Raw genomic sequence first — 25,602 nt, forward strand, 5'->3', positions numbered from 1 at the left:
CTGTGCTGTACCATTTGACAGCGAAGGGGGGATTGGGTTGTCGCTGGAATGAAAAATAATTTGGGCAAAATTTCTGACATTTGTAATGCGGTATACTCCTTGTCAATGTTGAATATGGGCGTTTCTTGCCTATTTACCCTGTGTTGAAGAAAGTTAGCTTTAAAAATGTAATCTACAAAATGTAGACGTCACCGCATTCTTGTGCTGAGTGGTTCAGTCTTGACTGCAGGCTGAGGTGGTGGTTGAAGCAAATCAGTTTTTAACTAATTGTTGTTGTCTTTCTGCCCGAAATTCTCCTGTTGTATTAAAATTTATCCAAAACTATGGCTTCTTCAGATGTTGCTCGGCAACCGGTTGGTATATTTTTCTTGTTTTTGATGGTCAAATCACACTTTTTGAAAGTTGCATAGGGAGTGTCCGGAGCTATGGCTATCTTAGCTTTATGTCCTCTTCAAACGGATTAAAATAATAATAATTCAGATGAACGAGGACAGTGTTACCTCTATCATTGATTAACAATCAGATCATCAAACGTGGCTCACAATAGCGTGTTTTTTTAAACTTCATTAACAATTTGTTTTGCCAAATACTTATCCAAAGCTACTCCGCGGTGAAGGCTAGTCGGCTAATGTTAGCAAGAGAAGTTTTGACTTTGTCAAGTTTATTATGTATATAAAGGAAACTTAGTGCTGAATTGTTTATCATCACACGTATACAGTTAGCGGTATCGCAAGGGCTGCATTTTCAACGTGAGGGTGTGTTCTTTGTTAGTGTTGATAAGTTCGCTTTTGCGTCGTTAAATCGCAAGTGCGATGAATGAAATGTGGCGTTCACGTGCTCTAATAAAACTGCGGACCCTTCTTAGGAAATACTGCACAACTTCACTTAGGGGGAAAGATTTACAATTTATACCTCCCAACAATCAGCTTTTACAAATGTGTGTGCGTGTGTGTATATATATATATATAAGGGTGGCCCTTATTTGGTGACTTTTGAAGTGTTTTGCTTTCTCACTCTTCTAAATGAACTGCCATCATGAAAAACTCAAGTATACCCAATATTTTTTTTCGAGTGAGTTTATTTAGGGTGTGCTCAACACAACTGAAAATAAATATACTGCCCGCATAAGACATTATAGGCTTTCATATATAATAATGTGCATAAGACAACTGAAAATAAATACACTGGTTGCATGAGATGCTAAGTTTGTCTTGGTCTCTCCAGTAGAAGACGTAAAGTGGCCATAGTCATGAGTAAATCATAAATGATAGAAACTACAACACCCGTCACCAACTAAACCATGACATACCTGAAAACTGGAAAACATTACTGGATTGAGCATACCATAAGTCACTCTCTATTACAATAAAATTTCAGAGATACTAGTTTCTACCTACTGTGAAACAAGTGAGAGGTCAACATTTCTTCAAAAAAATTTCATCATATATGGGTCACCCTAATAAATATATGTGTGTGTGTATGTGTGTGTAGGACTGGGTATCGAGAACCGGTTCTTTTCAATTATTGTTAAGAAATGATTCGATGCACCAATATCAATAACCTTTTTGCTTAACGATTCCCTTATCGGTCCTTCAGAGCAGCCGTTGTTTTTGAGGGTGTTTGTCATTGATTGCAGACCCTGCATTGGCTCTGTAATCAACCGTTTCTGCAGCACGACACAACTTTGAAGCGTGAATCATTGAAGCAATGCTTCGATCCACTAGCTCGTTGGTTCTTTGATTCGCTGCTCTTCAGAAACGGCAAGTCCGCTTCTTAACCCCTCTCAAAGCCTTTAAAATATCGTGTCACTTTTGTGTGGATTAAAGTCACTAAATGGGACTCATGTCTTGTTGCAGTCAAGAAATGAGAATCGTCCTCCGTTCCGTTGGCACAGCTCCAAACGCTGTGCGGCTCTCTGCTGAGACAGAGTCCGGTCAGAATTAATAACTTCAAAACGAATTGCAGCTTTAAATAAAATGCTACCTCTTACAAACACTGTCATACAGACAATAAACGACAATCGGCCAAAGCATTTTTTTACTTCCAAAATGAGACGTGCTGCGTTCTTTACAAATTACATCCTGAAGTGCAACACAGTCAGCTGCAATAGCTCAGCTCAGATGTATGGAAAGACATTCATGCCAGTAATGTCGGAAAGGAAATGCTTTTGACAATAACTACAGATTTAGTTTATTTCTATTTATGTCCACAGATCAAGGATCCACCATGTAGAGTTTATTATGTCCAGAGTTTAAGGATCCAGTGACCAATTTCATATTTATTTACTTTAAGACTCAATAAAATGTTGTTCAGTTTCAATTCAATATCAATTTAATCGGCTTATAAAGCACCAAATCACAACAAAAGCCACCTCAAGGCGCCCCACATAGAACAGTTCAACATAAAAAATTTAAATGAATAAAAAAAAAAATTCAAATACATAATTAAAAGAATAAAACAGATAAAAAAAAATAAAAACTATTCATAAGAAAGAGAATAAGAATTATGTCTTGACTTAAAAATGTCCACAGATTCCGACTGCCTCACGGTCGCAGGAAGACCGTTCCACAGAGTGGGTGCATGTTAAGAAAAAGCTCTTTGACTCGCTGACATAGAAAACCTGTAAAGCCTACTTTTAGTACACAAAAAATTCACAAGAGGTATTGATAAGGGAATCGATAAGGAATCGGATCGCTAAGCGGAATCGATAATGGTATCGATATCAAAAAATTTTATCCATACCCAACCCTGTGTGTGTGTGTGTGTGTGTATACACAGGTGAACCCTGTTAACTTGAGCATGCATAACTCGGGTTTTGGCTTTTATCGCGGTTTATTTGTAGACCCCGTAAATTTAGATTACAACATTTTCAACAAATTTGACCATTTTGGGAGGGCTGGGCGAATGTATAAATTCCAGCCCAGTCTAACCTGGTGGGAAGGATCTAAAGAGGAGGGTCACATCCAGATCTGTAAACACAAAACTTCAGATCGTCCAGAATCCTCCGCACTAACGAAGCCTTCATCGCTGAAGCGCAGCAGCCCGAGGAGGAAAAAGAAGATCCCAAACCCACTCCAGAAGAAGAAATCATCATTCAGAATCGTCTGCGCTGATGAAGCCCTCAACGCTGAAGTGCAGCAGGCCGAGGAGGAAGAAAAAGAAGATCCCGAAACCAATGCAGATGAAGGAATCGTCATCCAGAATCCTCTGCACTGACGAAGCCCTCATTGCTGAAGCGCAGCAGCCCGAGGAAGGAGAAGATGATCCCAAACCCACTCAAGATGAAGAAATCATCGTTCAGAATCACCCGCACTGATGAAATGGTCAAAACTATTGTAATATGGAAAGGTAAGCTGACTTAGGTTTTTTTTTTGGGGGGGGGGGGGTTAACTTTATTGCGATTTAAGATAACTTGTGGTCCGATTTTGTGGACCCAAACTCTCATGAGTTAACAGGGCTCGTGTGTGTGTGTGTGTGTGTGTGTGTGTGTGTGAGAGACATATTACAGACTGAGATATCTGCAGCACATTGTGTTTGACTGAACTATATTTTTTCAGGATAAGGGGGTCCGACCCCTCTCTCTGTCTGGTCATGTGGGGTTTGACAGCCTTCCCGATCAACTTGTCAACAAGTCTATCTACCAAGGCTTCTGCTTCAATATTCTTTGCATTGGTAATTTACTCCACGTGTACACAGTGAGACACTTAATCTGCATTGTCTCAGGCCACCCAGCTGTAAATGGGTACTGGCCTTGGCTGGGGAACTAACTGGAGTTGAACTGGTGTCCTTTCTGGTGTGTGTTGTTGACTCTCATCTACTTCATGCCGCTTGTGTCAGAGATGAGCGCCGATGTTGCAGCCCGAACTGTCTGCCCCTAAAAATCGGTCCACCTTGCTTCACTTCACTTGCGTCATTTCGGACCACAGCAGCACGTCAACGGACTCTCTTCACCCAAAGTAATCAAATGGATTAATAGGATTATTAACCCTCAGATGATAAAGGTAAAACCTCTTAAATCATTCTAATGGCCCAGTCACACGGCACACAACGATTCCTGAACGAAGGGAAAAAGTAAAAAAAAAAGTCACAATCATTGAGAAAAGGTGAACGAAAGAGCTTTATCACCTAATAGCCTGTGAAGCAAGAGTGCAAAAGGGATGAAAGAGGAACTAAACAAAATCAAAGCTCACATTGATCTCGACGCTTTAAACAAAACGCGTCTGAAGCCACTGCTAGAGCAGTGTGTGTCTGAATCTCTGCGTCCCAGGACTCAGTGCTGTGACAGAGCTCATAGCGCCCGCTGTGAAGATCTGTGTGCACGTTTTTAGACCTACCTGCTTTGGTTCCTCGTCCAGAACAAAAGAGGGATCATGTCCTTCGTCATCAGAATCGTCAATGTCTGTCGACACGCTGGGCACTCTGTCTTGCTTCAATTTAAAAAAATAAAAACCCTGTGGTGTGCTGTGGTCACTGCTGTATCACCGTATTACGTTACTAAGCTATATATATATATATATATATATATATATATATATATATATATTACACACACAAACTGTCAAAACAGGGAATAAATATGTGTAAAGATGACTGAATATATCAGAGCAGTAAATTGATCAGCCCGTGTGAACACTGTACATTGACTCCCCATGTGCGGTTATTTCTTCCAGCTGCAGCTGATCCACAATGTGAATTCTGCCTTCCAGAACAGCTCTTTATATAATCATTTGAATTATCTACCTGTTGCCACATGTACATAAGGCTGGATTGTTATTCCTATCCTACACTCATATTGTTATATTTAATAAAAAATAAAAAGCGCATGCAGGAGCTGCTACTCTCGCTGCTGCTGCGTTCAAGTACCATCGGCAGTTACACAACTTTTTTGTTGTTTCAAATTCAGCAGTTGCTTGTGGCAAAATAATTAATTGTATCCACACAAAAGATTAATTCTTTTCTATATACGGTGCCTGAGCCCACTGAAGCTGACCCTCCACCCAGATAAAAAAAATCCAAGCAAACAGGCTGAGTTCGCCCTGTAATTTCCAACGGTATATGAACGCAGCAGGAGCGCTCACAAACCGGCTTCTGCACTGTGTGAAAACATTCAGCTGGTTGACCGAAGTCAAACTAAACAATAATGTTACAAAAACTAAACAAATGATTAAAAACATCAAGAACGACAGCAAAACGAAACAGACGAATTGAGATTTTCGTTGCCCTTCGTTCAAATTTTTCAACAGTTTAAAATCCTGATGAAGTGCCAGCTGCAGGAACGAAGCTGCACGAAGGTTAAACGATGCCAACGAAAGTCCAGATTTCTTGTTTCATTAGGGCTTCGTTGCTCTTCTTTAAGTGCCGTGTGACTGGGAAATTAGGCCATTTTAAGCAAAAACTCAGAGAAATTCCGTGACGCTTTGAAATGACCGACACGCAGTGAACACATCAGCTAGCAGCTCGTTTAGCCGCTGCGCTCTGATCGGTTCATCCATCTTTTATGATGAAATAATGTTGAATTTATGTGGAAATGATTGTTGTATAAAAGTTTCAAATGTCTGTTGCTGAGATAGATGATGACTGGAGTGCAGTTTTAAGCAGAAACGAGGTGTTACCCATGAACCGCGGCTAATGACGCATGTGCAGTGAAGGCAGGGTGGACCAATTTTTAGGGGGGACCATTCAGTCTGCGACACCAGTACCAGTGAGCCTCAGGGCCTATATAGGACTTACTTTTTATGCAGCAAGACATTTACATACTTGGGGCCCATTTAAAACAAAAAACAGCCATTGGTTTATCATCCTCATCTGCATGCTGCAATCGACCCGCATCGATTTATTTATGCTGCGTTTACACATAACGACGACAAGTCACGAATGCCACAAAGTAAACATTCTTGGCCGCTGATCATGAATGTGATGATTCTGGGCAGAGGCGTCAGGTGTCCTCAGGAACTGCTGCAACCTGTTACCACCCGTTACGATTAATGGCACGTGTTGCTGGAGAATTATCAGGAACCATTACGCATGGTCAAGAATAGTGTTCCGCGTTGTTGCACGCTATTGCGCGTAACAGCGCATCGTTAAGTTCTGTCACGTTATGAACGAGGTGAATTGTCTCCACACACACACCCATATTCATCCAACCGAATTCAGATCGCTCCAGTTTTTCAGAAGAACTTTGTGACTGCATGCGTTGTCTTCTGTGCCATGGAGTGGTGCAGAGAGGAGGAGGAGAACAGAGCCAGATGTGTGGCTTCATGCGGCATCTGGCACATGCAGCAGGTGGAACACCTGCAGGAGCGTCCTGAGGAGCTTCAGCAGGAACTGTGGAATGACATTTGGAGCCGAGTTTAATTGTGTGCATGTGACAGAAAACTGATCCGTCGTGGCGCGCGGTGAAATGTGACGCCGCGTTACAAGTTGTGTCAAAACTTGACAGTTTCCGTGTCACTTCGTTATAACGTGTGACAGTTTAGGCTCCAAGAACCATCACAGGAACCACTACGAACGTTGTCACGTTCTATTAAGGATCATTACTCATCAAGACGGATCAGTACGCTCAGTTGCGACCTCCACGACGTGAGACGAAATGAGGATGGTGTGTGACATTCATGGAAGATTTTTTTACAGGCAAAAACATGCTCCACGAATATCAAGAATATCACGCACCAACACGCACTACTAAGAAACCTAGTCAGATGCGTTGTCACATTAAGAATGTCAGGAATGTGTCACGAATGACAAAAAAATGACATTCGTAACGCGTCTTGCTTATGTGTAAACGCACCTTTATATTTGGGTGAATTTCATTAGTACAGCTGGTGCAAGAACCGGCGCATTCACTAAGTGGCAAGTGTGCTTTGGCCAAAGACAGCTGAAGCTGAAGTTTACTGAGTCGGGCCTGATAAGGCCAAAAAGCTGAATCCATGGTACGGGGTGGGGATTCCTTCAGAGGCGACCATGAACGATATTTACAGCCAGTGTGCAGGTTGTCTTGCTGATGGCCACAAGATTCAGGAAAGAAGAACCAGAGCTGTGAACCCTCAAGAATGAAAAGAACTGACCGCCATAAACTTATGTTAATTCATATTACAAGGAGAAGTGCCATTTCCAAACTTCAAAATTTTACTTTATTGTTTGTTCTCTGTTTCTAGAAAAAAGGAAAAAAATCCACCCTCCATCATCAGTTTTTTTCTGATGTCAAGGATGATAAACTGCTTTGTTTTTGTTTTTTTGTTATGGGTCCTTATTCAGATGGACACACCACCTATGTTGAAGTATACACGCATAATTGCAAGGACGGTGGTTTAATTTCCCTAGCCAGGTGGGAACTGGTCATTACAAAGCTGAGAAGAATTAAATCTTAGAATCTTCAGCATGCTGCCACATTACAAAATTTGACATGCTCACATTTTAGCATTGCTTTCCAGTGAAAAACAATTTTATTATCTAAAATTGTCTTTAATCATTTCCTGCTTCTAGGTGAGACCGGTATTGGTAAGTCTACGCTGATGGACACTCTGTTCAACACCAATTTTGAGAACTTTGAGTCATCTCACTTTGAGCCTCAGGTGAAACTGCGAGCTCAAACGTATGACCTGCAGGAGAGTAATGTCCGACTGCGCCTCACTGTTGTAAACACTGTGGGGTTTGGAGACCAGATGAACAAACAGGAGAGGTAGGAGGTGTAGTGTGTGTGTGACGATGAAACAGTCTGAGAGTGTGGAAATGATGTCCTGTTTTATGTTTATAGCCAGAGTTGTAGCTAGCACAAACTTGCGTTACGGCCCGTTACGATATAATTTTGGACCGTGTAATCAACCGTTTCTGCAGCGCAACTCCAGTTCGATCCACTGATATCAATAGCCTTTTGCTTAACAATTCCCTTATCGGTCCTTCAGAGCAGCTGTTGTTTTTGAGGGTGTTTGTCGTTGATTGCAGACCCTGCAGCGGCTCTGTAATCAACCGTTTCTGCAGCACGACACCACTTTGAAGCGTCAACCATTGAAGCAATGCTTCGATCCACTAGCTCGTTGGTTCTTTGATTCGCTGCTCTTCAGAAACGGCAAGTCTGCTTCTTAACCCCTCTCAAAGCCATTAAAATATTGTCACTTTTGTGTGGATTAAAGTCACTAAATGGGACGAGAATTGTCCTCCGTTCCGTTGGCACAGCTCCAAATGCTGTGCGGCTCTCTGCTGAGACAGAGTCCGGTCGGAATTAAGAACTTCAAAACGAATTGCTGCTTTAAATAAAATGCCACCTCTTACAAACACTGTAATACAGACAATAAAGTACAATCGACCAAAACATTTTTTTTTTCCTTCCAAAATGAGACGTGCTGCGTTCTTTATGAATTACATCCTGACGTGCAACACAGTCAGCTGCAAGAGCTCAGATGTATGGAAAGACATTCATGCCATTTAAGGATCCAGTAACAAATTTCATATTTATATACTTTAAGACTCAATAAAATGTTCAATTTCAATTTAATCAGCTTATAAAGTGCCAAATTACAACAAAAGCTGTCTCAAGGTGCCTCACACAGAACAGTTCAACATAAAAATATATAAAAAAAATTCAAATACCTAATTAAAAACAGAAGTAAAAGAATAAAACAAAATAAAAACTACTCAGAGAATAAAAATAGGTTTTAAGTCTTGATTTAAAAATGTCCACGGACTCCAACTGCCTCACTGAGGGCCATGTACTGGCAAACCCAGAATGAGATTGCCCACTCAACAAACTTCCCCAGCCTTCTGGACATGATGAAGGGACTTGGGCTGTCGTACCTGGCTTTTCCCCCTTGGGTACCCCTAGAATGGTGAATTTTTAGCTTAAATTTTCAAAAGCTGCCCCCCTTTGCTTTGCTCCCTCAACATTACCACTACGCTAAAATTTTATCCTAGGTAGAACCCTGTTTACAGCCAGTGGGCGGGGGGGACTGTTATGTCCCTTCACTACCTGCAGGTGAAGAAAAATCCAACATAGTGTCTCAGTGAGATGTTAGGTCACGAGAACAGCTTCAGTGCAGCTTTGCAGTGGCTCTGGAAGTCTTTGGCACTCCACCACAGGGATAGAACACTGTTACGCCACAAGTTATTCCCTCATTGAATATTTAATGATGGTAGTTGAGAACACTGGCACATAAAATCAAAATATTTCATACGTGCTCAAGTAGGTTGAGATATGTTGACTGTCAAGGCCATAGTGTGTGAGTCAGAAAATGTTCATAATGGGATATTCATTGGATTTCTTCACTTGTTTTTTCAGACTTTTTCTTTGATTAATCACCTCTCTGTATATAGTATGAAGGATATAATGACATTGTGATTTCATTTCTTTCAGCACTTATAATATCCCCCAACACACACACAACACCACCATCACTACCCCAGTGTTCGGTGTAGATCTGAGCATAAATTTAAATCTTTGAGGATGGAGTTATTTGTCATGTGCATGTTAACTCATTGACAGTACATGCTAGACACTTCATATTTATGGCATTGACACTCCTTGAGCAGTACTTAAAGGACATGTTGCACATTATTTAATGTTTCAGTTAGTAGCACAACATCAAAGTGTTCATGATTGTAGTCTGTCTGCACACATGCTGTAATAATTAGTGGTCGCTAATGTATTTTATTAGTAATTATATGTCTTGCTTGGTGAGTTAGCAGGTGCATGTCGGGGAAAATGTTTTACTTGGCATTTCTTGGTGTGTGATGTACATTTTAGGAAAAGCTGAAACATCCCGATGGCTGACAGACAAAGTGAAACAAATGCTGCTACATCCAGTATTGAAGCTTCTGAGCTTTCTTTTGAAAGTGATGGCTCGGATTTACATAGAATGTACAGAGAGGAGGCAACACATTTCAACTTAGGCTCTTAATTTTTTGAGTGTGTTGGATTTTGGATCCTAATGTGTACTGACTCTGCTGTCTGCGTCACAGGACGCTATTGTACTGCAGCCATGAACGCGCATGTGGAACGTCTCCACGACGCTGTTTTTACAGGCTGCCTGAACATGCACATGTATTTCTTACATTCAAAAAAGTTTGAATACATTATTTTCAGGAGATAATGGACTTTCTATTGAACGTGCCAGAATCATGAGACAACTTTGTGAAGTGCTGACATGGGACATTGTTCTCCGGCAAGCAATCGCGCACCATCCATGCATGACAACTTCTTTGAAGGTGTTGATCTGGACATTATTCTCTGGCTGGTGATCTCGCATGATCCATGCATGACAACTTCCTTTGTGGAGTAGACCTGGACATTATTCTTTGGCTGGCGATCGCACGTGATCCATGCGTTACAACTTCATTGATGGGGTGGATTTTACATATTTAATCTTGGAAGTCATTCTACAAGTGGGTGGGTTCCCTGTTCAGTTTTTTTTCCCTTTGTAATTTGTTCTCGTCAGTGGAGCTGGTAGGCTTTGTTATTTTTATTTTACTTTGAGAGTGTCTGTCGGATTTTGGATCTCGACGTGTGCAGAGTCTATTATAACCTTGTTATAGCTCCCACCATCGCAGAACTCTCTCCCGTTTTTCAGGCTACCTGATCACACAGATGTATGTCTTAGATTTTTCACAGTTATATCGATGACAACACTTATACGTGTGCACAAAGCTGAGCCTCTAGAAGAGAATGTTTTTAACACCCTGTGTTCATGATGGACGTGCACGCGCACTAAGTCCTCACAGCGGCTGCTGCTTTTACCATGACTGCATCAAAATGAACAGATATTACTTAAAAACAAGTAATCATAACCCGACATCACACTTATGGAAACTTTGCAGTTCATCTGCAGCTATGTTCTTAACATTAGCAGCTACATTCCATTCAAGCATGCGCTGGGACGTTTTCCTCGAAGCTACATAAATGCTGTAGGAAACACTCGGAAAAAGGGGTACTCACAGGTACTTTGTTTTTGGCAGTCTCCATAGCTGTTTGTTGTGAATACGTCAATGAATGTATACTTTGAGACTGGTTGCAGAAGTGCACAAAGGAATCCCGGTGATCATCGGATAGTCACTAACAGCCTAAAGTTATGATTTTGGTGCAACATGTCTTATAAGTTGATTGCATTATAGAGTTTTTTTGTGTATAAATGCTCAGTCTGTATTGTTTTGACACAGATACAATGATATATTCAAACATTATGGTGTTGGTTTGCAAGCACTCCGTTTTTGATCAAATTATCAGGTGCCATAATTTGGCGGGACATTTGAAAATTCGTATACCATCATATGATGTTGATTTTTGCCTTTTAGAAACCAAATTTCTGACTAATTGCTTATCTCTGTTGCAGTTACCAGCCGGTGGTGGACTATATTGACAGACAGTTTGAGAGTTATTTGCAGGAGGAGTTAAAAATCAAACGCTCTCTCCATAACTTCCATGATTCGCGAGTCCATGCCTGCCTTTATTTCATCTCTCCCTCTGGTCATTCCCTGAAATCACTGGACCTTGTCACCATGAAGAAATTAGACAGCAAGGTACGTGATGGTATGTCTGCATGTTTTAAATTAATTTGTTGGAAGATCAGCTGAATCGGTATTTTGTGTGTACGCTTTGGGATTTCTTGAATATCATGGAGAATTAATTTTCCGCATTTGTGATAAAACAATGGCAATCATTAAAGCAAGTTACTTTGGTATGAAAAGTATTTAACGTACTTTACCTGCATGTCTCGCTAAGCAGGAGGAGGAGCAGGAGGAACAACATAAACTAACCCATGCACTGTGGATGCACCAATGACGTGATTTTCCTTGCCGTTATTCAGTAAAACAAAATGGTACACAAAGCAACTCACTCTATGATGAGATGATAATCTGAGATTAGTTTTATGATGATCTCGTTCAAAAACCCGCTGTGAAGTATTTGCACGCCTGACGAGATAGTTGTAGATATCCATTTACTGGATATCAGGGACAGATTTGCACCACTTCGCCACAGAGAAGGACTTTTGGCTGCTGTACACTACTTACACTATTTTCTGCCCAACATGGAGGCATAACTGTATCAGGGTGTGGTTTGATGACATATGTGCATACCGTCTGGGACTGTGTCTTATCTAATGGGTTCCTCCTCAGCACTGTCGTGTTTAATTGATGATTGTTAAAGTGCTCTGCATCTGACATGAGCGTGCAGTGCAAAAGTCTGTGGTTCACACAATAGGTTCACTTTTCCAGGGATCTTTAACTTTTTTATTCATGTGAAAATTCCTTTTGAGTGACTTATTATCCATGACATAAGTGAACAGGTGTTTAATGTGCTCCTCACTGGAACAGGGGAAAAATGGAGCTGAGAGTGTTTTTTCCCTCCTGTGGTATACTTTAAAACAAACAAAGGTACTAAATGCCACGTTGAGACATTGATTATTTCACCAGACATGTATACAATTGACAGTATCCAATGGAGGTGGGAGATATACTGAACAAAAATGAATATGTTCTTATTTTTCATGAACTGAACTCAAAGATCTAAAACATTTTCTATGTACACAATAAACCATTTCTCTCAAATATTGTTCACAAGTACAAGTTTATATGAAGTAGAGATGTTGGTTTATCCACTTCCGCAGATGGCACTAAACTTCCTCAAAAGTGGGCAAGTCGAGTGCTTTGGCGCCCCCTGGTGGCCAGCGCCATCAAGACTCCAATGTTTTTTCAGTTGCATTTGATAGAGGGCGGCCTATATTTATTGATAACATTGAAATCTGGTTGGGGGCTTGATGGCGCAGAGGGTTATGGGCCTTTAAATACAGCCAGTTTCGCAACATGACCAGACTTTGAGTGCCCCTTATATTCAGCGCCATTGATCCCCCAATGAAATATGCATATAAGATGAATGAGTTTGCCTCTTTATGTCATTTGATAGTTAAACTCGCTTGGGGACTTGGTGCTGAATATTACAGCACTTGAAAGATGGGCATTTAATAAAATATTAGTTTATGCATATTTTTGCCATGCAAGTGCTGTGTTAAAGATTGGCCAGTAGATGTCGCCATATTTAATTGCTTCAAACACTGAACTATTAAACACACTTACTTCATATTGATTTAGTGGGTATCAAAAACATGCATCGGCAACCACACATTTTCAGAGTATGTACACAGATAGACTTACATTCATTAATACTTGCTGACCTGGACATAAAATAATGTATGATATGTCCTTTAAATTACCTAGTTTGCAACTAGCTGAAGTCTGTAGCCGACTGTCTCAACACACAATTAGTCTGATGAAGCTCCATCTGTGGTGGCAAGGGACCCAAAGTTAGGCTTTTGATGGGCTTACCTTGTTACTCAGAACACTTTATGCCGCATCAGTGGCTGACACTCAGAGCCATAAGCTCCGAAGCTTTGCTTGAACTCTCTCTAAAGTCTTCATGAGGCAGCTGACGTATCAGGTGACAGGTTTTCAGCGAATCAGGGATCATAGAATACTGCAGTGAGAATGTTGTCAGCAGATGTTAACAGCTGTTTCAGGTGCACACCTTTGACACTCCTTTCTTTTCATTAAGAAACAATGCGCGGTGGTCTGGTGTAGTCTAATCTAGTCATTTACAAGATGAACGAGTTTGCCTCTTTATGTCATTTGATAGTTAAACTCGCTTGGGGACTTGGTGCTGAATATTACAGCACTTGAAAGATGGGCATTTAATAAAATATTAGTTTATGCATATTTTTGCCTTGAAGCTTGATGACCCCTGGCAAGGTCACCATTTGGTTTTCGGTCGAGAAATTTAGGGAACATTGGTTTCTTGGTAGGTTCTATCTCTGAGCCAAGTTTTCTTAAAATCTGAGTCAGCTTGAATCACACCCTAATGTAAACCTGCCTGAACTTTAAAAATATTGGCTCTTAAAAATTATGTCTCTTTTATTTCCTCAGTAATTCTGAGTTAACTGAACCCAAGGTCAACAAGCTACTGATAGCTGTTAAAAGTGCTAACCTGTTAGCATATGTTGGACATTGTAACATAGGCTTCTATGGCAGTGTTCTCTTTCTGGAGCGGCCAGTTTTTTCCTATTCAGTGCGCACTCTGACAATGCTGGATCATGGTAGTGAAGCTATACTTATGCCCACTGCTGTACAGTATGTGTCTCTCACCAAACACACACAGAGTGGGAGAGAAGGCAGTGCTGTGTAAGGGAGTATTCCTTGGAATTTTTTGCATTTTTGTCTTAAGTGTTATGTCTGGCTGCCTGGCTTGGAGAGGTTCATTGGCCAAACTGCTCCTTTGAATCGTGTCGTTGGTCTGGAACTTTCCCATGCTCTCAGTGTGTAGTGACTTGTGCATTTTGTATGTGTGTGATATCACTGCTCTGAAGTGTAAGTAACCAGGATTTGCGTGTGAATGGAGTCAGAAAAAAGGAATGCTGTAATCGCGTCACACTCACATCAATTGTCCTTTGTGTCACTGAACAATTAAAAAAAAAAGCCATCTGTTTTGCCACTGACAGACAGCAAGTCGCTCACAGACATTTGAAGACTCATGTACGATTGTTTTATCTGCTGGGATCAGTGTGTGGTCCAGCACATGCACCTGTGCAAGAACAGCAGCTCACTGCAGGATCCTCTTTGCTTTGCCTGAGTGGCGGGCAGAGAAGCTGTAAGGCTGTATCAGTTCATGTGGAACTATCATTACTATTTTTTTTTATTAGTCTATTGATTATTTTCTGAATAGTTGGTTTGTTTAGTCTGTTTAATTTACCAGTAAATTATACACATAAATTCTACCAATACCTTTCAAACTTCAATTCAAATGTTTGAATTCAGTGTCATAAAAAGTATTTATTTTAGAATTTTTAAAAAATCCCTTATGAAGGATATAAAGTACAAAAACTTTAAAAAGCATTCATGGTGCATGGGGAAAAAAGGAGGGGGGAATAAACTGTACACAGCTTTGCTTCTTCCTGAGACACAAAAAGAATGAAATAAAATCCTAATATATTTCATAAGGCTGCAATTAACACTTATTTTGTTATCAATTAATCTGTTAATTTTATCAATTAATTTATTGGTTATTTGGTCCATAAAATCAGGGTTGCCAGCTTTGGGATCTTGGCTGGAGTGAGACTGCACACGCATGGCACACGTGCTGAAAATTATGTCACCCTAACCCTAATTTTTTTTTTAAAAAGTCCTCCTTTACTAATAATAATAGAAGGGAAACTGTGTTTGATTCTTCTCCTCTTCACATTCATGATCCTTCCTTTTTCCAAAATATTTCAGTAAGCTCATCTAATAGCGCGAAAGAAGCAAATAATGAAAATGCTTAAAATGACTGGGGGTGAAGAGGGCCCTGGTTGGGGGGTCTGAGGGGCGAAGCCCCCCAGAAGCTGAGGGGTTTTAGCCATGCTCATGTTCCCCAGAACCAATTTTGTCAGTGAATTTGCAAGGAGGATGGAGGCAGTGATTTATCCAACTTTTTACAAGCTGGACAAAATCTGTCTTCATTATGCCAGCAGCTTCTGTTCCCGTGTGAGGCTTGTCCAAAACGAGAGAAGAGGAACAGACATCGCTGAAATGATCTTGTTTTTAAATAAAAACCTTTGAAGCCCCCGAATCCCCTTCATTTTGTAAAATATGGTCATAACAGTCCATAGTTGAACAAACATCTCACAATTTATATGTCTATTACATATAGTATTTGTTTGTAATAGACATTTGTAGTATGATGGTACAATCATATTATAACACAAGTATATTATTGTCTTTAAACACCTGACTGTTTCATCCTAGGGAATGACAATGCTGTTAAAATAAAATTGAGTAAATCCTGTGTAAAATATATTGGTCTTGACTTAGATCAGACCTTATCTGTTGATCTCATAGCTGATAAAGTGATCAGCAAGTCAAATGCAAAATTAAAGTTCTTATACAGACAGGCTAAAGATTTGGATTTGCATATGAGAAAACCTCTTCCATCAGCCTTGATACAGTGTCACATGGACTCTGCCAGTGTAGCCTGGTATTCTGGCCTGACCAAGTGTGCAGAACAAGATCAATGGCTTTCTCCTCTCTGCATAACCCTGGACCTACATAGGCCTGGCCAAATTTAGAATGGTCAATATGTTGTCTGTTGAGCTCAGAGATCAACGACTAAAACTAAATCATGTTTAATATAGCAAATAAGCAAGCCCCGAATTACTTGGCCACTTCTTTTAAATTTACAGCTGCGCAGCACAATATTAATACTTGGTCGAGTACCTTGTCTCGGGCCATTCCTCAGGTGAAAACCTGTGGGGCTTCATCCATCAAGTACACGAGATAAACCATTTAATGGTCCGCCTCGTCAAATTAGTTTTTTTTTTTTTTTTTTTTTTACAAGAATTGGCTCAACAAGAGAACAATTTATTTATTATTGAGGAAAAAATATTGTATATTTTTATTTTATTGACTGTTATGGGTTTTGTGTACATATGAATATATTCTGCCCTTTTGTTGGGCCACAATTGAAACAAGCTTTTTTTTTTTTTTGCGTTACCCTGTATTTTATGTATTTATGTGTTTAGTTGATATATTTTTGTATTATTATTTTTTGCATGTTCCATGCAAGTGCTATGTTAAAGATTGGCCAGTAGATGTCGCCATATTTAATTGCTTCAAACACTGAACTATTAAACACACTTACTTCATATTGATTTACTGGGTATCAAAAAAATGCATCGGCAACCACACATTTTCAGAGTATGTACACAGATAGACTTACATTCATTAATACTTGCTGACCTGGACATAACATATGATATGTCCTTTAAATTACCTAGTTTGCAACTAGCTGAAGTCTGTAGCCGACTGTCTCAACACAGTCTGATGAAGCTCCGTCTGTGGTGGCAAGGGACCCAAAGTTAGGCTTTTGATGGGCTTACCTTGTTACTCAGAACGCTTTATGCCGCATCAGTGGCTGACACTCAGAACCATAAGCTCCGAAGCTTTGCTTCAACTCTCTCTAAAGTCTTCATAAGGCAGCTGACGTATCAGGTGACAGGTTTTCAGCGAATCAGGGATCATAGAATACTGCAGTGAGAATGTTGTCAGCAGATGTTAACAGCTGTTTCAGGTGCACGCCTTTTACACTCCTTTCTTTTCATTAAGAAACTGCGCGATGGTCTGGTGTAGTCTAATCTAGTCATTTACAGAAAATAAAGGGGAGATATTTTTATTTTGGCGTGACACTTCTTACTTGCACGTGAGATTGATGCTGAAAGCGTGAATCTCACACCAGATGCCTGAGAGTTGGCAGCCCTGATAATGTCAGAAAATACTGAGAAAATCAATCTGTTTCTCAGAAGCCACGATAATGTCTTTAAATGTCTTGTTTTGTCCACAGTCCAGATATTTAAGTTTACTATCAGAGAGGTAGTGTTAATTTTGTCACCTATTTTTTAATTTAGTCTTAGTATTAGTCATGTGTCAAATGTTTTTTATAGTTTGTCATATTTAGACAGTTACATACTATTTTAATTTAGTCAGCTAAACATCTGTTCATTTTAGTCTAGTTTTAGTCAAGAGAGTACTCACTGTATGTTAGTCTTGTTTCAGTCAAGACATTTTAGTATTTTTATTAAAAAAAAAGCATATGTACCATTTCAATCAATATAGTGATTCACATATGAAATAATGAATATCATTAACTGACAAAATACACTTGTTGAGCTATTTAAGGTTTGTGGCATTTTTCCCCAATATTTTAAATCCACAAGGCTTCCCATCAGATACAATAGGAAATCGGGTTTGTTGTAAATCTACAGTGCTGTAGGGGCACAGGTCTTTTACAATGAAACAGGTGTTGGATCTAATTTGCATGTTGAAAATTGGCTGGAAATTTGTTAAAGCAAAACAAAATAAAATAAAATAATTCCAGACTTGTAATGTTTTTATTTACTGTAAGAGCCACAACTTGAGCCAATTTAATTTAAATATGATACACACTTCATATTTCATTATTTTCCTATGTTGCAGGTCATTTATTTATTAGTCATAAATAATGTTAAAAACAAATTGATATTGGCTGGATATAGAATTTCCTGCTGTGTTCAAAAATCTACAAACAATAACTTTATTCTGAGCCTCAGAGAGCTGATCAGACACTTTAATACCATCAGACCGATGTTAAATGTAAACTATCATCATTAAAACTAATCCACTCACTCATCTTCAACCACTTACTCTAATTAAGGGCTGCAGGACGCCAGTCTGTCGCAAGGCCACATATAAACAAACAAACACAGTCACACCCGCACACATACCTATGGAAGGAAGCCGGAGCACCCAGAAAGAACCCACGCAAACATGGGGAGAACTTGCAAACTCCACACAGAAAGACCACACGTGGGAATTAATCCCATGACTAACACCAGTCTTAAAATGCTTCTTTTATATAGTTTGGAATTAATGTTTAAGGACTTAACAATGCTTGACCATGTCACCTGTAAGTAGGATTAATCAGTTGTCAACTGATTTCTTTGTTTGCAATGCAGCTTGGTGGAAATAATGGCTGTTTGAAAGGACATATTATCTTTTAATATGTGTGTGTGTGTGTGTATATGTATATATATGTATGTATGTATAATTTTTTTTTTTCTGTTTTTCTTGTTCTGTCTTACTGTAGGTGAACATCATTCCAGTGATCGCCAAAGCTGACACCATCAGTAAGAGTGAACTACACAAGTTCAAGATTAAAATCATGAGTGAGCTTGTAAGCAATGGAGTCCAGATCTATCAGTTCCCGCTGGATGATGAGACCGTCGCCAAAGTCAACACCACGATGAATGTAAGAGGCCAATAGACAAAGAAACACAGGCACCAAGCAGAGTACCGTATTGTCTTGATCAGTCAGCCACCACGTTCATGTGTTTTCTCAGTTATATTGTTTACCCTCAGAGCCCTCGAGCAAAGCATTTTAAATTTTTACTAATATTATCTTGTTTTTAATTTTGATAAAGCGGTCATAGTTGTTTACTTTAGGTCTTCACTTGTTCATATTCTCACCTTAATTTAATCTGTGAAGTTGAAGTTAGCTTTGATTTTTCTTTTTTTGTTTGTTTCTTTTCAGCATCAGTGGAGCAGAAAAAAAACACTTCTGTGTGTTTGAGTTGGAGTTTTTGTAAAGGATAGCTGTAACTTAATCTTCTTCTTCTTCTTCTTTGTCTTTCGGCTGTTCCCGTTAGGGGTCGCCACAGCAGATCAATCGTTTCCATCTCACCCTGTCCTCTGTATCTTCCTCTGTCACACCAACCACCTGCATGTCCTCTCTCAGCACATCCATGAACCTCCTCTTTGGTCTCCCTCTTCTCCTCCTGCCTGGTGGCTCCATCCTCAGCATCCTTCTCCCTATATACCCTGGGTCCCTCCTCTGCACATGTCCAAACCATCTCAATCTCGCCTCTCTGACTTTGTTTCCAAGCTGTCCCACCTGAGCTGTCCCTCTGATATGTTCATTCCTCATCTTGTCCATTCTTGTCACTCCCAAAGAGAATCTCAACATCTTCAGCTCTGCCACCTCCAGCTCTGCCTCCTGTCTTTTTGTTAGTGCCACTGTCTCTAAACCATACAACATAGCTGGTCTCACTACTGTTTTGTAAACTTTCCCCTTCACTCTTGCTGATATTCTTCGGTCACAAATCACTCCTGCCACCTTTCTCCACCCACTCCACCCTGCCTGCACTCTCTTCTTCACCTCTCTACCACACTCTCCATTACTTTGAACAGTTGACCCCAAATATTTAAACTCATCTACTTTCACCACTTCTACTCCTTGTAACTACACTATTCCACTGGGCTCCCTCTCATTCACACACATGTACTCAGTCTTGCTTCTACTGACTTTCATTCCCCTTCTCTCCAAAGCATATCTCCACTTCTCCAGACTAGACTCAACTTGCTCTCTACTCTCACTACAGATCACATGTCATCTGCAAACATCATAGTCCATGGGGACTCCTGTCTGATCTCATCTGTCAACCTGTCCATCACCACTGCAAACAAGAAAGGACTCAGAGCTGATCCTTGGTGTAATCCCACCTCCACCTTGAATGAGTCTGTCATTCCGACTGCGCATCTCACCGCTGTCACACTATTCTTGTACATGTCCTGCACTACCCTAACGTACTTCTCTGCCACTCCAGACTTCCTCATACAATGCCACAACTCTTCTCTTGGCACCCTATCATAAGCTTTTTCTAAGTCCACAAACACACAATGTAACTCTTTCTGTCCTTCTCTGTACTTTTCCAACAGTATTCTCAGAGCAAACATTACATCTGTAGTGCTCTTTCTCGGCATGAAACCATATTGTTGCTCACAGATCTTCACCTGTTTTCTAAGCCTAGCTTCTACTACTCTTTCCCATAACTTCATGCTGTGGCTGATCAGCTTTATGCCTCTGTAGTTACTGCAGCTCTGCACATCACCCTTGTTCTTGAAAATAGGAATCAGCACACTTCGTCTCCACTCCTCAGGCATCCTCTCACTTTCCAAGATTTTATTAAACAATCTGGTTAGAAACTCTACTGCCATCTCTCCTAGACATTTCCATGCCTCCATTGGAATGTCATCTGGACCAACTGCCTTTCCACTCTTCATCCTCTTCATAGCAGCCCTCACTTCTTCCTTGCTAATCTCTTTTACTTCCTGATTTACTCTCACCACATCATCCAGCCTTTTCTCTCGCTCATTTTCTTTATTCATCAACTCTTCAAAATATTCCCTCCACCTTCTCAGCACACACTCCTCACTTGTCAGCACATTACCATGTGCATCTTTTACCACCCTAACCTGCTGCACATCCTTTCCAGCTCTGTCCCTTTGTCTGTACAAGTCCTTTTCTCTTTCCTTACTATTCAACTTCTTGTACAGCTCGCAATATGACTTTTCCTTTGCTTTTGCCACTTCTCTTCCCGCCTTACGCCGCATCTCCTTGTACTCCTGTCTACTTTCTTCATCTCTCCGACTATCCCAAAACGTTTTCGCCAACCTCTTTCTCCTTATGCTTTCCTGGACCTCTTCATTCCACCACCAAGTCTCCTTGTCTTCCTTCCACTGTCCAGATGTCATACCCAGTACTGCCCTAGCTGTCTCCCTCACCACATCTGCAGTACTTTTCCAGTTGTCCAAAATTGCTTCCCCTCCAACTAGTGCTTCTCTCACCTGCTCGCTAAATTTCACACAACAGTCTTCCTCCTTCAGCTTCCACCATCTGATCCTTTGTTGGGCTCTCACTCTCTTCTTCTTTACCTCTAAAGTCATCCTACAAACAACCATCCTATGCTGTCTAGTGACACTCTCTCCTGCTACCACCTTACAGTCTGTGATTTCTTTTAGCTTGCATCTCCTATAAAGAATGTAGTCCACCTGTGTGCACCTTCCTCCACTCTTATATGTTACCCTGTGCTCCTCCCTTTTCTTAAAGTAGGTATTCACCACAGCCATTTCCATCCTTTTGCAAAATCAACTACCATCTGTCCTTCCCCATTCCTATCCTTGATACCATATCTACCCATTACTTCCTCATCACCTCTGTTCCCTTCACCAACATGCCCATTGAAGTCTGCTCCTATCACCACTCTTTCATGCTTGGGCACACTCTCCACCACCTCATCTAACACACTCCAGAAATCTTCTTTCTCCTTCATCTCACAACCTACCTGTGGGGCATATGTACTGATGATATTCATCATCACCCCTTCAATTTCCAACTTCACACTCATCACCCTGTCAGACACTCGCTTAATCTCCAACACACTTTTAACATACTCTTTCTTTAAAATGACCCCAACACCATTTCTCTTCCTGTCCTCACCGTGGTACAACAACTTGTACCCACCGCCGATGCTCCTGCTCTTACTTCCCTTCCACTTGGTCTCTTGCACACACAATATGTCTTCCTTTCTCCTCTCCATCATATCAGCCAGCTCTCTCCCTTTACCAGTCATACTACCAACATTCAAAGTCCCCACTCTCATTTCCACCCTTCTAGTTTTCTTCTTCTCCCGCTGTTCGTGGCAACGTTTCCCTCCTCTTCTTTGTCGTCTTCGCCCAGCAGTAGCCCAATTTCCACCAGCACCCTGTTGGGCAATAGCACCGGTGGCGGACGTTGTTAACCCGGCCGCGACCGATCCGGTATGGGAATTCGATTCTGAGTCTGCATAGTTGGGTTGGCTTGTTTTACGCCGGATGCGCAACCCTCCTCATTTATCCGGGCTTGGGACCGGCACTCAGAATGTACTGGCTGCACACCCCGTGTGGCTGAGTTATAGCTGTAACTTAATAAGTGTCTTAATCTTCATTTTCTGCCTAAAGCCAGTTCAAAATGTATGTGCTTGCACACACTTTTTCTCATGTATACTTTTTTTAATAGGGCCACTTGCCGTTTGCAGTAGTAGGCAGCACAGAGGAAGTGTGTGTTGGGAATAAGATGGTGAAGGCTCGCCAATATCCCTGGGGTGTTGTACAAGGTATGTCAGATCAATGTGTGTGTCTTCTGTGTTTTCTGAAACTGTTTGTCTTGCAAAGGTGATGCTGTTAAAGGGACTATGTCATTATAGCATTAATGGTGCTTCTTAGGATTGCTCTCTATTTCTGTTAATCACAATTCTCTAATTTATCATGTTGTATAAATTGCCAGAAAATTATGAAAGGTGCTGTTACAATTTTGAACAGTTGACAGGATTTATTGCTAGTTTTAGACCAACCATACAGAACCCGATTATGTTTGTTTGTTTGTTTGTTTTTATTTCTGTGATTTACAACTGATAAAAACCAACAAGCTCTCACATGAGAGTCTCTGGAAACAGTATTGTTGAATAATAAACTGCTGCAGCTGTGCTTGTATTTGGATGGGTGACCACTTTGTAACATCAAGAGCTGTGAGCATGTTACTCCAAGTAGAACTCGCATTAGTTCAGGAAGGGCATCCGGTATAAAACTTGTGCCACATTACAATGTGGATCTGTACTGGATCCACTGTAACGGCTGGAGGCAACCAAAAGATACACTCTCGCACAAAATGTTTAATAATAATAAAAATAATAATTAAAGCTATGGTTTTAGCTCAGCCATGCTGCAGCATAGATGCAGAGGTTATGTGATCACTCCTTTAAGATATCTAAAAAATTGTAAATCGATTTACAACTCGACCCTCGACGCATGCTCTGACTCGCCAGCGCCCAGGTGCCGGAAGTGATGCCACAGATCCCTTCTCTGCTCGCACGACCTCACACCCGCCCACACCCCGCTTCACACAGCCGGCCGAGCAGTGCATCACAGCCGCATCTGCAGTGCCTATGGCTTGTCACGGCAACCACAAGTCACACGGCTCCCGGAGGATCACACCGACCTACCGCAGCCATGCAGCACACGGCCGGCGCAGCATCGCACCTGGAAGAGCAGCGCATTACAGCCACAGCAAAAGCAGCTGCCGGACTTAGCTTGACACTTGCACAGCTGAGATCTCTTTCGATCACAGCGGCCACTGTTGAATTCTCTCTTCAAAGTTCTTTTGTCGAGGAGGAGGTCGTGCATTATTATACAGGAAAAAATTCACTTGCAAAGTTCTGAGTGCACAAACTTTTCCTTCATTTGAACCTCAGATGTTTAAGATTGGTTCTTCTTGTCCTTTCTACTGTGTGCTGGTGTATCGGCCATCTGGCCCTGCTCCTGTCTTTTTAAAAGATTTTATTGACTTCTTATCTTCAATTTTTAAGTTGGATAATGTAATCCTTGGAGATTTTAACATTCATATTGATGACAGCACCTCCTGCCCAGCAATTGGAAGTTTTAACTTTGACTGAAACTTTTTAATTTTGAGCAACATGTTTCGAGTCCTACACACCAGAAAGGCCACACCATTGACTTAGTTTTTTCATTGGGTCTTAATGGTGCCAACCTTTGCGTAGAGGATGTACACTTGAGTGATCATTTTTGTGTGTCATTTAAGTTGTTTTTCACTCTTGAGCTTGCTCCGCCTGAGGTTAGATCTCAAAGGCGCATTTTCACTGAGGATACCGCTGTCAGGTTTTCAGCCATGTTTGATGCTAATCTGTTCTTGGACTGTTCTGATGTGGACAGTATTGTTCACAATTTTAATAGTCACTGTGAATCCATTTTGGATCAAGTTGCACCAGTTAAATCCAACCTGGTGACTAAGAAGACAGCTTGTCCTTGGCTTAATGAGTCAATTCAAAATATGAAAAACCTTTGTCGAAAAACCAAGCGTCTGTGGAAGTCGACCAAATTTGAGGCCCATAGATTGCACCTTAAGGAGCTAATGTCTTCGTTAAATGACTCAATAAAAAATGCCAGATCAGAATACTTTCGTCCTCAAGTTCTGTTTGATACTATCAATTCTGTTGTTTGCCCTGCGACAATTCCTATACCTGTTGTGTGCAAAGCTGACCGTAATACATTTAAGTATTTCATTAACAAAATTTTGGACATTAAGGCAAAATTACCAGTGCTTTCTTCTTTTTGTGACTCAACTGTTGTGCCTGCTGCCCCCAAGTGGTTACTTTTCAAACCTGTAACGCAGGTTGATGTTGCTGCTGTGGTGTCGAAAATGAAGTTGCCCTCCTGTCCTTCCGATCCTCTTCCCTGTAAACATTTCTCAAGAGTTTGTAGTGACATTTGCCCCTGGGTCACAGATATGATAGATAATGCCTCTCTCTCTACTGGTGTTTTACCCAGCTTTTTAAAACATGCTTTTGTGGCGCCTCTTCTCAAAAAACAAACCTGGACCCTACAGATTCTAAAAACTTTAGACCAATATCAAAACTTCAATTCTTGTCTAAAGTCTTAGAGAGGGTGGTCTCTGAACAGCTCACTTCTTTTTAGAGATGTTCAATATTTTTGACGCTTTCCAGTCCGGTTTCCGCAAGCATCATTCAACGGAAACTGCCCTGCTTAAAGTGTCCAGTGACATTATGATGTCTGCAGATTCTGGGAAAAACACTGTCCATGTTCTGTTAGATCTTTCTGTGGCCTTTGACGCAGTCGATCATAACATCTTACTAACAAGATTGCGGGACTTAGTTGGAATGTCAGGACCTGTCCTAGCATGGTTCACTTCCTATTTGTCGGGCGTGAGTTTCCGTGTCTCAGCTAATCAGATGCTGTCTGACTCTACTGATCTGTTGTGCAGAGTGCCCCAAGGATCGGTTTTGGGACCCATTTGTTTTTGCTTTATGTCCTTCCCTTTGGAAAGCGAATTCAGAGATTTGATGATGTCTCTTATCATTTAGTTGCTGCTGACATCCAGCTCTACTGCTCTTTTAAGGTCTCTGAGATTCACAGACTGACTTCTTTAACAAATTGCCTGGTGCAGATAAAACAATGGCTTGGGGCCAATTCTTTGCAGGTAAACTCAGAAAAAACTGAAGTGCTGATCATTGCCCCCGATGAGGCAATCCCAGGGATCATTCAGCATTTAAGGGACCTGAGGTTGTCTGTTAAATCGAGTCTAAGAAACCTCGGTGTTATCTTTGACAAAGAAATGTCACTTGAGCATCATTCAAAACAGCTGACAAGGAATTGTTTCTATCAGTTGAGAAAAATATCTAAACTTAGAAGTATTGTGTTGAAAGATGATCT

At 40.8% G+C, this 25,602-nt stretch overlaps 1 protein-coding gene across 1 annotated transcript in view; it reads left to right on the forward strand.

Moving 5' to 3' along the window:
- Positions 1–217: 217 nt before the first annotated feature.
- sept10 (septin 10) overlaps positions 218–25,602 on the forward strand; it is a 36,083-nt gene continuing 10,698 nt past the window's right edge. The window contains exons 1-6 of the mRNA XM_034186423.1: positions 218–353; positions 3,558–3,672; positions 7,483–7,678; positions 11,319–11,505; positions 18,629–18,790; positions 22,376–22,472. Coding sequence (XP_034042314.1) covers positions 324–353; positions 3,558–3,672; positions 7,483–7,678; positions 11,319–11,505; positions 18,629–18,790; positions 22,376–22,472 — 787 coding nt within the window. The 5' untranslated portion in view covers positions 218–323. The remainder of the gene's footprint in view (positions 354–3,557; positions 3,673–7,482; positions 7,679–11,318; positions 11,506–18,628; positions 18,791–22,375; positions 22,473–25,602) is intronic.

Source organism: Thalassophryne amazonica, chromosome 14 (assembly GCF_902500255.1).
Source record: "Thalassophryne amazonica chromosome 14, fThaAma1.1, whole genome shotgun sequence".
Taxonomy (NCBI): domain Eukaryota; kingdom Metazoa; phylum Chordata; class Actinopteri; order Batrachoidiformes; family Batrachoididae; genus Thalassophryne; species Thalassophryne amazonica.